The sequence below is a fragment of the Diabrotica undecimpunctata genome, chromosome 8, assembly GCF_040954645.1.
Source record: "Diabrotica undecimpunctata isolate CICGRU chromosome 8, icDiaUnde3, whole genome shotgun sequence".
In the NCBI taxonomy this organism is placed as follows: domain Eukaryota; kingdom Metazoa; phylum Arthropoda; class Insecta; order Coleoptera; family Chrysomelidae; genus Diabrotica; species Diabrotica undecimpunctata.
In genome coordinates, this window is record NC_092810.1 from 27,397,809 (window position 1) to 27,410,441 (window position 12,633).

The following is a 12,633-nucleotide window of genomic DNA, read 5'->3' on the forward strand; positions in this document are numbered from 1 at the left end:
CAGGGAGTTCGTAACATTTCGTAGCTCGCCATAGGATGCCAACGCTTAGGTTGCGGTTGCTTAAGAGCTTTCTCATTTTTATTAATCTAGATATTGCTATTTAAATTTGGATCTTAGTCTTTACGTTAGGATCCCACTTATAATTTACTGTGTATCCTAGATATTTGAATCGGTGTATAATTATTTCTTATACTCTTTTAATATTTTCGATTTCAATATGCAGGTCGATATTTTAAATATTCTTTTTACTTATTTGCATCCAATTCCTATTGCAAGATCGTCAGTCCAACGCAACGTGTTGGTGGACGAGCTCTGCTTCGGTAGGCATCAGCTCTTGGTTTTCATTCCAGTGTCCGCTATGTTCATCTGATATCTATCATTCAAGCCAAGTGACCTGCCCAGTTCCACTTCAGTGTTGCTATTCTCTCTACAGCATTAGCCACTCCTGATCTTCGTCATAGCTGGCAGTTTGGGATCTTGTCTCGCACATCCCCTTTGAGCCACACGGATATTTTTCACTTTTCTCCCTGTCATAGTCAACGTTTTCGCTCCTAAGTCAACACTGGCAAAACACACGGATTAAAGGTGTTTCGTTTAAGACATATTGGTATGTCGGACGATTTGAAAATGTGGTTCAACTTGCCGAAGGATGCCCAAGTCAGTCTTATACGACGAAGAGGCTCAACGGTTTGGTTATCATTTTCTATACGAATCTCGTGACCTTGGTATTTATAGGCCATTACCTGGTCTACGGATCTTCTTCCTACGCATATGCCTTCGCTGACTACAAGATTTGTTATCATTTGGGTTTTACATATATTTATTTTCAATCCAACTTCTAGCGAGAAAAGGTATAGCTGATTTAAAAGTTCTTTGACATCATCTATTTTATCAGCTTTTAGCACAATATCATCTGCGAACCTCAGGTAGCTAAGCTTTTCTCCATTTATGTTGATACCATGCTCGTTCAGATGTACCTTCTTACAAGTATGATCTACAAGCTTCGTGAATAGCTTTGGAGAGACGGTGTTTCTTTGCCGTATTTCTCGCTGTATACAGAATTTTCAGCCAGTCAGTTTTCCCTTTACATATTTATATATTCCGAAAGCGTAGTGAATAGTTTCGATGATATGGTGTGCCCCTGACGTACTCCACGTTGTATCAGGAATTTCTGAGTTATGACGATTACCCATTCTAACACTAGCTGTTGCGCTTTTTAGTATGTGTTTAATTATATTTATATACCGATAGTCTTTTCATAGCCTACAAATTAAAGCTACTGGTTTATTATATTCAGTACATTTTTCTAAAAGGTTATATTAGCAATAATAGGTGATCGTTTGTTCCGAAGCATAACCGGTTTAGGGCTTTGTAATTGGAGCTTGTCTTTAGGTCTCCGCTAAAAAATTGCCTCTTCACCAATAACAAGATAAGGCAATAGTTTTATATTAAGCATTCTGTTTGATTTTGCCAGGGTAGTTCTGGTGAAGGAACCAAATTACTACACATAGATATAAGAACAATGTCTTAGGGAAATATATACAAAGTAGAAAGTTCCCATTTTATATTTTTATGTGAGTATTGTGTATATTCACTACATTTTTTTGATATTTTTTATTTATTAAAAAACAGAAAACACTTAAAACAGGAAGAATACATCAATCACCAATCTACAAGGGCAACAACATACAATAAAAACATCAGTAAAAGAAGCGAAGGGTTATTTTTTCTTTTTTCGTACTCACATTTAAAAAAAAAATATGTATACAAGAAATTTTAGTAAATGAAGTATCGTAACACGATTATTTTGTAATTTATTATCTTAATTTATTTTTGAACATCTTTTTACTTGCTTGTGTCAAATTAAAAATATATTTCCAATCTATTAGCGGTATTCTTAATAGTAATAAAAATATATATAGTAAAAATTACCAACTTATAATCATATTTATCATAATTTTTTTGTTATTTGTAGGTAACTTCACCTGTATCTACTACCGATGATTTAATAGTTACATTATCTACAGGAAGTAAAGTACGAGGGCATGTCCTTCAAAGTTTTGAAGGGAATGACTTCCAGGCTTTTGAAAGTATACCATATGCAGAACCTCCCACTGGCAAGAATAGGTTTCAGGTAAAATATAACAGATTGATAATAAACACTAATTCTCCTCTCTTATAAACGCTAGGTCCTGACCACCCGGAAAGAGTGACCACATCGTGATGTTATGTAAGGTCTGTTCCAAATCGCCCAGAAACCAAACCATACAATATACGGTAACGCTTCTGCGTAATAGATAAAATTCGTTCCAACTGAAAATGGACCGTTTATCGTACCGTTCCTTTGGCGCTCCAACTCAACTTGTGATCGTTCAACGTACGGTTTCGAAACCGTTATTTCAGTACGCGGGCACAATCCATGATACAATGAAAAGACTTCTTTCATTGTATCATGAATCATGGGCACAATCTATTACCGTTTGGACTGACCTGCGCATTTAAAAATTCTCATGTTTTAATTCTTCGTTTAGTTGGTCCGTTGGTGGTTTTATTTTAATTTTCAAGTGAGAAAGTATTTCAGAACTATTTTTATAGTATTTGTTGTTAACATTACACACAAAATTTACAATAGTGGAAATGAAACTTTTTGTCTGATTTCAAATATTATTTTTTTGCTTAAATTATATTGTTTTTTCTTTCAATTATATCATTTCTTATTTTGATTTGTTGAAGTTTTTTTCTTTCCGATCGTTCATTATAATAAATCACTCTGTCAATTCTAATTTTTTCTAATTCAGGTGTTCTTTTTGACAGGTGTGTTTGGTGTTAATATACATTTTTATTTATAAAAAATTTTCCAATTTTCTTCTCACACTCAAAATTTATTTACGGCCTTTACTGACAACTGTGCACATTAGTATAAAATATAAATATTCATATTCAATAACAAACTTACCCGTTTTTTTTTATTATCTACAAATTTCTTGTAATTCCTTTTAAGCACCCTCCAACTATTTAAACAATTATTGGGTGTTACTTTGATATTACCATTATCATTGAAATGTTGGACTATTTTCAGTCACAGTAATTTGGTACTAAAGTTTGCGTTTGTATTTGATACATAAATCTAATAATAATTTGGAATCGTTTTCAGTCCATTTACAATCAAACTTGATGTTTGTGTTTTGTGCAGATGGTCTTGGCGTGGATGGATCAAAAATTATAAATCTGCAATTTACAATAACACAGTATTATTTTATTGTGTTTTAGTATGCATTTAAAAGACTAACATGGCAACAGAAAAGAATATCCATCGATGGAGAAAGATTAAACCATCTACGTTTTGCGGACGATATCGTGCTTCTGTCAGATAATCTGGGAGAGATCAAAGACATGCTCCAAGAACTGAATGACATACTACAAGAAACTGGACTGGAGATAAATTTCGAGAAAACCAAAATGATGACCAATATGGTACCCAGCGAAGAGATACAGATCAATAACAACAAGGTAGAATTAATCGATAAATACACATACTTGGGTCATGAAATTAGAATAACCACAGACAACCAAACCTGCGAGCTAAATAGACGAATCACGTTGGGATGGGCGGCATATGGAAGGATGAGAGACATTTTTAAAACAAATACCCCAATTCCGCTGAAAAGGAAGGCATTTAACCAATGCATCTTACCAGTCTTGACCTACGGAGCATATGGAAGGATGAGAGACATTTTTAAAACAAATACCCCAATTCCCCTGAAAAGGAAGGCATTTAACCAATGCATCTTACCAGTCTTGACCTACGGAGCAGAGACCCTAACTTTAACGAAAGCTACTGCCGAAAAACTGAGGGTAACACAGAGGCGAATGGAGAGATCAATGCTGGGCCTGACCTTGAAAGATTGCGTGAGAAATGAGGAGATACGCCGACGAACTGGCGCAGACGATATTATACTACGAATCAATAAACAAAAGTGGAGGTGGGCTGGACATGTTGCTAGAATGGAAGACGAAAGGTGGACGAAGAGATTATTGGAGTGGAGACCAAGAGCCGACAAGCGAAGTCGAGGCAGACCACCCACCCGATGGACCGACGACCTAAGGAGAATAGAAACAAACTGGATTGCAGCAGCTAGAAATAGAGAGAACTGGAGACGTTTGGAGGAGGCCTATATTCAACAATGGATGTGAAAATGGGGCTGAATGATGATGATGATGAATATTATTTTAACTAACAAATATTATGCCTTTTCCAAATTTTACTTATACAGTAATACATTACTATCCATTTTTGAAATTATTTAAGTAAGAAAAATCAAAGAAATCAGGTACGTGTTTACTATCTCTGGTTAAAATTCAGAAAGAGAGTCAAGTGACAAACAAACAAATAAATAACCAATTTTTCTTCTTTGTTTTTTTTTCCTGTTTTAAACGAATGGCCAGAATTCAAACAAATAACCAGTCCATAGGTCAGTGTCAAAATCCGTTCCAACACGTCTCCCCTTCGCATCGTAAGCGATGTTATGTCCATCTTCTTAGTTTTTCTTGCTGTTTTGTTAATATATTACGTTCCTTATCTCTTCAGATCTAACGATATCTTTATACATATAGTTTTAAAAATATTACTGATCAAATGTGAAATCTCTTAACAAATTTCTTTAGTAAAATTAAAAACTATAAATCCTTGCAGTTTCAATGCAGAAACATAGCACTTTCCTAAACCGGTTCGCACAGGAAAACAACATTTCTTAAGTAGGAGAGCTACCAATTAAATTTAATTTTCGGCTAGCTATTTTTTTAATAGAAGTAGACCACTGCAATTTTCCAAAACTCTAAAATATCCACGTTTGGTTGAATCTTTCGTCATTAGTATTTCAATATCGATCTAATGAATATCCTGTTCGGCTAATGAATCATTAAATTCCAAGATCATTGTTGAAGATGATGTGAATGTGGAGTTTATGAAGGCAAAGGGTTTATTAAGTCGCCCGCCCACGTAGAACACCTCAACCTTTACAATTAGCTAGATAAAAAATATTAATAACATGTTTTTATTTTTTAGCCTCCTATACCAAAAACACCATGGGAAGGAGTATTTAATGCAACTTATAACAATAAAACTTGCCCTCAGTTTGGTTATGGTATATCTGAAGAGGACTGCCTTATTTTAAATGTGTATAGACCAGTGGTAAGTTATTGTAATTCGTGCAGTAAAAATGGCACCAATTACACTCCTGTGAAATTAAAGTGTTATTTTGTATTTCATTTAAAGACTCAGTGTTAAATGCACATGACGCTTTTGCAAATATTCATCTTAGTTGTATTATTTGGCGTATAGTCTCCTTATAAGCAAATACATTCAGGTAAAGCAAGAATAATAAAAAAAATGGTGAATGGTTGAATGGTGAACTACAACGTTTGATCCCTTAAGTCAAAAGCCAATATGACAAACTAAAAGAAGAAAACTTGACAGCCACCTTGTTAAATTAATCAATGGAAGTGCGGCAGCTATCTTGGGAGTATTTGCAGCATACAACTCACTTGCGAGCGTGTCACATCTGGCGGAAATCACCAAAGAAAGCTAGATATGTTCTGGAATACATTCCCAAAGCTTGGAGAATCGCCTGTAAAATCTGGTGACGAAACATGTAACCCTGGTGAAATTTTTAGACATAAAAGGTGCATTTGATAATACCTATATCAATAGGTATTCTTATATCAACAATGAGTTCTTACATCAATAGGTATACATATTTCAGTTGGATAACTAAAGAACAAGATCCAGACATAGAGATACGTAGCAGGATTGAGCAAGCCAGAACAGCATTTACTAATATGAGATCCTTGCTAAGCAACAGCAGCCTTAACTTAACGCTTCGATATCGCTTTGTAAAATGTTACATTTACTTACTTACTTACTCCGTGGCGTTACAACCCTTCGTGGGTTTTAGCCGACTTGACAACATGCCTCCACTGTTTTCTGTCTTAAGCAACCTCCATCCAATTCTCCACGCTCATAGTGCTTAGGTCTCCTGCTATATTATCTCGCCACCGGAGACAAGAGCGCCCGCTTTGTCTCCTTCCAGTTGGAACTTCCTCCCACACCAGTCTTACTGTTTGTTCATCAGAATGTCTTCTGAGGTGTCCTGCCATTGGAGTCTTCTGGACTTTATTTCTTTTATGATGTTGGCGTCTGCCAAGGCTCTGTGCGTCAGCACAGGGCCAAAGATCTTCCTTAGGATATTTCTTTCCCAAACACATAGTCTCTCTTCGTTTGCCTTTGTTATCGTCCACGTTTCGCTTCCATACATCACAACGGGTCGTATGATTGTTTTATAAACCTGTATCTTCGTACGTCTTGTTATTTGTTTCGATTTTATACGGTTTTGGAGGGCAAAAGACATCTGTTGCCGGCCTGGATCCTGTTGTTTACTTCTTGTGATCCGTTATTGTCTTCAGTTATTGTTGTTCCAAGATACTTGAATTCTCTAATGCGCTTAAAGTCATCGATGGTTACATTTACTCCATACTGCTATATGGTGTAGAAACCTGGACCATAAAGACCAATGTGATGAACCGATTCTTTGAAATGTGGGTATTTAGAAGACTACTTAAAATTCCCTGGACAGATCACACAATAAATGTTGGAGTAATAAATTGAATGGACAGAGAACGAGAATTGCTGCCAATAATAAAAAGAAGAAAAACTGGTTATCTGGGTCATATATTTCGAAATTGCAAGTACCAGTTCTTAAAGCTTAGTATGGAAGGGAAGATAGAAGGAAAACGGGGCATTGGAAGAAAGAAATACTCATGGCTTAAGAACAAAAGGGATTGGACAAACCTCGATGCCCATACACTCTTTAGAGCCACACGAGACCGAGAGGAGTATGCCAGAATTGTCGCGAACATCCACTAATTGGATAGGGCACCATAAGAAGAAGATATCAATACATAGTGCACTGGTGAGAAAGAAAATCAACAACACAATAGGCAAGTGGATTGTTTAGATCCTTCAGAGTAAAACAATATACACAGATACGTATGAAGGTGTCAATAACCTGAGGAAGTAATGGGTTCCCTGAAGAGAAAGTACTGTCACTAACAATATGAAATATAGTCATTGATAACTTGCTTCATGGGCTTAGCAGCTAATGAATTTGGATCCAGCGTTTTGCAGACGATATTGTAATAGGCTAATATTTCCAGTACTGTTGCGAATCAGATTTGATACTCCCTTCATTATATAGAGAATTGGTGTCTAAAAGAGAACTTCTTTGTGGACACTTTTAAATTAAACTAGTAACATTTACTAAGAAGAGGTCAAGTATTTAGGAATACTAGAAAGAAACTAAAAAGAACCAATGAGGTTAAGTATTTAAGGGTAAACCAAAATTCCAAATTCCATATTAACCACATAACCAACAGGGTTCCTCGAATCTTCTAAAACCATAGTCAAGTTATAACTAAAACCTGGGGCCTAAAACCAAAGGTAATCTATTGGTAGTCTTAAATTTATTTTGTTTCTTTGATCTTTGTTTGTTACTCACACTAATTCTGTTATATTTTTTAGAAATTTAGCAATAAAGAGTTATTACCTGTATTTTTCTGGATTTACGGAGGAAGTTTCACCAGTGGACTTGCTAGTATTTATGATCCCAAATTTTTAATTGATTATGATATTTTAATTGTAACAATTAACTATAGGGTAGGAGTTTTAGGTAAGCATGTATTTATGGTCCAGGTTTCTACACCATATAGCAGTATGGAGTAAATGTAACCATCGATGACTTTAACAATTGGACACTTTAACAATTTAATAATTGGATGGAGGTTTCTCGAATCTTCCAAAACTATAGTCAAGTTATAACTAAAACCTGGGGCCTAAAACCAAAGGTAATCTATTGGTAGTCTTAAATTTACTTTGGAAATTTTCTTCTTTCTCTGGGATATTTGGTAAGTTTCTAGATAATGCTAGAATATCCCCGAAGATGTCCCGCGAAGGATTTATAACATGATAAATATCATCTAGTAACTTTATATCAGCCAATAAACCATAATCAAGGTTTTATTTCAATCTGGATCTTTGTTTGTTACTCACACTAATTCTGTTATATTTTTTAGAAATCTAGCAATAAAGAGTTATTACCTGTATTTTTCTGGATTTACGGAGGAGGTTTCAACAGTGGACTTGCTAGTATTTATGATCCCAAATTTTTAATTGATTATGATATTATAATTGTAACAATTAACTATAGGATAGGAGTTTTAGGTAAGCATGTATTTAAATGTATTAAAATAGATATAGAATATTGTTCTGAAGCTATTTTCTTGTGGCATTTTAAATTAATTTATATTTAAATGGGAATAAGCCACAATTAAAGGTTAAAATACGTTTATTGACGTTTCAATTTCCACTTCGGAAATCGTTCTCAAAATACAAACATTGTATGTTTGTGTTTTGAGAACGATTTCCGAAGTGGAAATTGAAACGCCAATAAACGTATTTTAACCTTTAATTGTGGCTTATTCCCATTTAAATATAAATTAGATATAGAATAGATTAGAAATTGATATTAAAAATATTTATCATAAGTCAACCGTTTCAAGTTGATTTTGCGAAAGCCAGTTGAGTACTGCTGAAGGCATGATTGATGGAAAATGTCGGTGACATTTCTTTTAGTCACAAACTCGACAGCTATAGATCATTAACCCAGGCTGTAGATGAAAAAGTGTGTAGCAATTACTGAGTGTTTGAAACTACCCTGTTTTATTAAAGGCGATGTCAGGATCAACTCGTGATTCGTGTACTTCTGGATTCATAGAGGAGTATGGTTCATTATATGACTCCAAATTTAGAGATATAAAATTAGAACAATCCCATTCAAAAATGATAATGTGACGCTGAGTTCTAGCTACGTTAACCCAACCGATTCTTTATGTTGCACTCTCCAAAAGACGGTACTTTTATATTTTATTGAATATTCTTACACTTGAATACTTACAAAGTTAACCGAGATCAGGTCGGACAAAGTTGCGTTACTACATTTGCACGGTGTTAGCAATTAATAACTATCTTTTACTCTAGCGATGTGTCCACTTCCATTTAATTTTAGCTATCTGTTTTTAATGTCCTATACACCACCTCTACGAATTTTGTCATTTATAACCCTATCTGTCAACGCTATGGTCAACAATGATCTTTCCATTTACTTTTCGTGCATATGTCCTTGTTAGACTACGTGTTTCTTCGCCATAAATGAGAACAGGCAGGACACATTGATCAAAGTTTCTTATTTTTACGCTAATATGTATATCACCTTTAAAAATATCACGCATTCTTCTATATGCTGTCCACCACAGAGTATATATATATATATATATATATATATATATATATATATATATATATATATATATATATATATATATATATATATATATATATATATATATATATTTTAATAAATTTATATATTTTAATAAATTTGCCAATTTGCAATCTGCTCTTACCAGCTATTAGTAAATGTGAATATTGCAAATACATGAGAGGAGAAATTATCCAGTGATAATACTCCCAATACTAACACTAGCAAATTACATTATTCTTCTTCTTAACGTGCTCCATCCCTAAGGACTTTGGCAATCATCATGGCCCATTGGACTCTGTCTGTAGCCGTTCTGAATAGTTCTGTTGACGTTTTCCCACTCCATTGTCTCAAATTCTTCAGCCAGGACGTACGTCTTCTCCCCGGTTCTCTTTTGCCTTCCATCTTCCCTTGTATGACCAGCCATTAAATTATTGTAGGATTACAATTTGAAACTAAAATTGAAATGAAAATTAAAATTTAAAATTGAAATTGGTGAATAAAGTCTGTTGGTCACTGTCTCTTCAATCTTCGTCTGACTTCTGATTGGAGGTGTAACTGTCTTGCTTCCTCGTTGGGGTGGGCTGGCAGATGTTCTGAATAATTTCTTGTTAGTCTGCTGATTACGTTTCTGTGTTATGGTTGCCTAGGCCGTTGACATTCCATTGTACAATTCATAGTGACTTAAGTTCCAATACTGGATTTATTTATTACTGTGGAAAGCATGTTTAAGCTCACGCTATTTTGATTTATTAGTTGTGAAAACATAGCTTTGAATTCGTTAAGGAAACTCTTCATCATCTCACCAATGTCACTGTTTGTATTACTTACATGTGTTCCACTTAATATTTGAGCGTAAGTTGCATGATTTTGGTTGTATGAGTTCGTATTATTATGGACATTATTTACATTTATTCCACCTGTTGCTTGTGTGTAAGTCGCGTGATTTTGATTGCTTAAGTTCGGATTATTCTGTACTGTATTTCTGTTATATTTCAGTTGATTGTTCGCTGGAGTGTGCGATGATACACCTCTTGCTCTGTTTCTACTGCTAATTAACTCTTTATATACCATGCACCGTTTGTAATTTGCGATGTGTGCTCGATTGCAGAGAGCGCATATGGCAGGTGTGTCCCTAAGTTTTTTACAATCGGCTGACATATGGTTGCCTTCATATTTGACACAGTGATAAGGTCTATTAAGTATGTCTTAGAGTGTCCATACAATTAGCATCTGGTACACTGGACAATATTATTCTTTTTATACAGTGGCTCAATAACTATTTTCGCGTTGTTTATAAATTGAATTTAATATATATTTTATTATTTTGATTAGGTTCTATATCGACGTATAACATCATTAGAGGATCTCTACTTACTCTGTGTTTTATATTTACAATATTGCGTACTAAATGCCCATATTTTTCTATTTCACTTTTTATTATATTAATGGGCACTGTATGATTTAGATTACGAAATACAACTCTGTATGCTCTATCCTCTTTTATTTGGGTGCATCCAAGGTATGTAATTTTGTCGATTATTTTCAAGGTTCATTATTAGCTGTGAATTGTTGCTGTATTACGTCGTTTTTACTTACTGCAAGAATTTTGGTCCTATTTTTACAGTTTAATTTCATGCCGTATCTGTCACAGGCTTCCACTAAACGATCTATTAATGTTTGCAGATCCTCCGCATTATCAGCAATCAAAACTGTATCGTCGCATATCTTAAATTGTTTATGCTTTCACCATTGATTTTTGTACGTTCTCCTAAACCATCAATAGCTTCCCTGAACAGCATTTCCGAGTAAGTATTGAACAACGTCGGTGACAAAATGTAGCCCTGACGTACTCCCCGTTTTATCGTGAATTCTTGTGAGGTTTCGTTGTCCTTGTATACTTTGTAAAAAGTATAAATTTTTAATTAGGCGTTAATCTTTGTCATCAATACTAGATTCTTACAGTATCTGGAATAATTTTTGATGTTGCACCTTGTCAAATGCTTTTTCAAAGTCTATAAAGTATGCGTAGACTTCGCAGTTTATGTCTCTAGCTCTTTGTATCACTACTTTTATGGAAAATAGGACCTCTCGCGCTCCCAGTCCGCTTCTAAATCCAAACTGAACACTGCTATTGTTTTCTTCAAGTTTTCTATATATCCGAGAGTGAATAACAGAAAGAAGGATTTTGAGTGCATGGTTCATGAAGCTCATAATTCTGTAATCAGAGCATCTGGTGGCATTTACTTTTTTGGGGAGAGGGATGAAGGTAGAAACTAGCCAATCTGTAGGAAATTCTGTAGTTTCATAGATTTTGGCCACCTGATGTAAACATTAAATAATGGCCTATAGAGTCTTCGTATTCCAAAGAGTCAAATTTGAGTCCGAAGAACATCAGAAGCCCTGTTAGCTTGAAAAATCCAATTACTATTTTAAGCAACAACTAAAATGAAGTGGAAAATACAAAAATAGTTACAGACAAGCAGGCCATCGAAGTTTGCAAACCTAAGAATGCTTTCCATCCTCGTATTAACTTCATTAAGAAAGATACTTTGGAACCATCGATAAATCTGGATGCTTTGACCCCACTAAGAGTTAGAATAACCAATAAAACAACATAAGATATCGACATATCTTCTAGCAAGATTAAGGGAACCGTATATTTTGTTATATGTCTGTAAGAAGTGGAATAAGTTATAAAAATTTTTGACTATATAAGCAGAAATTAAAGAGGTGTCATATTTTCTTTAGTAAAGAGGTTCCACCAAGTTTTATAGCTTCTGTAAGTATTCCATCATCTCCCGCAGCCTTGTTGTTTTTCATTTTTATTTATGATCCCTGTAGGTGAACTATAAGATTTTAGATTATTTAAATAAGAAACGATTTAATTGACCATCTGTACAAATATTGTATATAGATCTTTCAGTGGATAACAATCGTAGAAGGCTAGCAGTTATAAGAATATTAATGTTTTAATTGATCTGAAGTGGTCAAAAGATTGCATAAATTTGTTAAGTCAAGCACGATAGGTCATCTAGGAAACTGTTTGCCATTTTAGTCAAGCATTTGTCATGATATTTTTATGGATTATTATATATTAATGGATATTTTTACGTACACAAATTATATTAAAAACGGCGATTGGCCACTTTTGACAAATTTTTCATTAAAACATCTATCTATGGATGATTAACTTTATTATGAACTTAAGTTTGGTAGCATGTTAATAGAATTATTTAACTTAACTTTACAGAATAAGGAA

At 34.3% G+C, this 12,633-nt stretch overlaps 1 protein-coding gene across 2 annotated transcripts in view; it reads left to right on the plus strand.

Moving 5' to 3' along the window:
* The window catches only part of LOC140447329 (para-nitrobenzyl esterase-like), a 32,190-nt gene that overhangs the window by 1,059 nt on the left and 18,498 nt on the right, over positions 1-12,633 (plus strand). The window contains exons 2-4 of one of the 2 annotated variants that reach the window (XM_072539929.1): positions 1,976-2,134; positions 5,066-5,191; positions 7,577-7,724. In XM_072539929.1, the coding sequence (XP_072396030.1) occupies positions 1,976-2,134; positions 5,066-5,191; positions 7,577-7,724 (433 nt within the window). Of the gene's footprint in view, positions 1-1,975; positions 2,135-5,065; positions 5,192-7,576; positions 7,725-8,127; positions 8,276-12,633 lie in introns of both variants that reach the window. The other variant, XM_072539928.1, reaches the window with a different exon arrangement.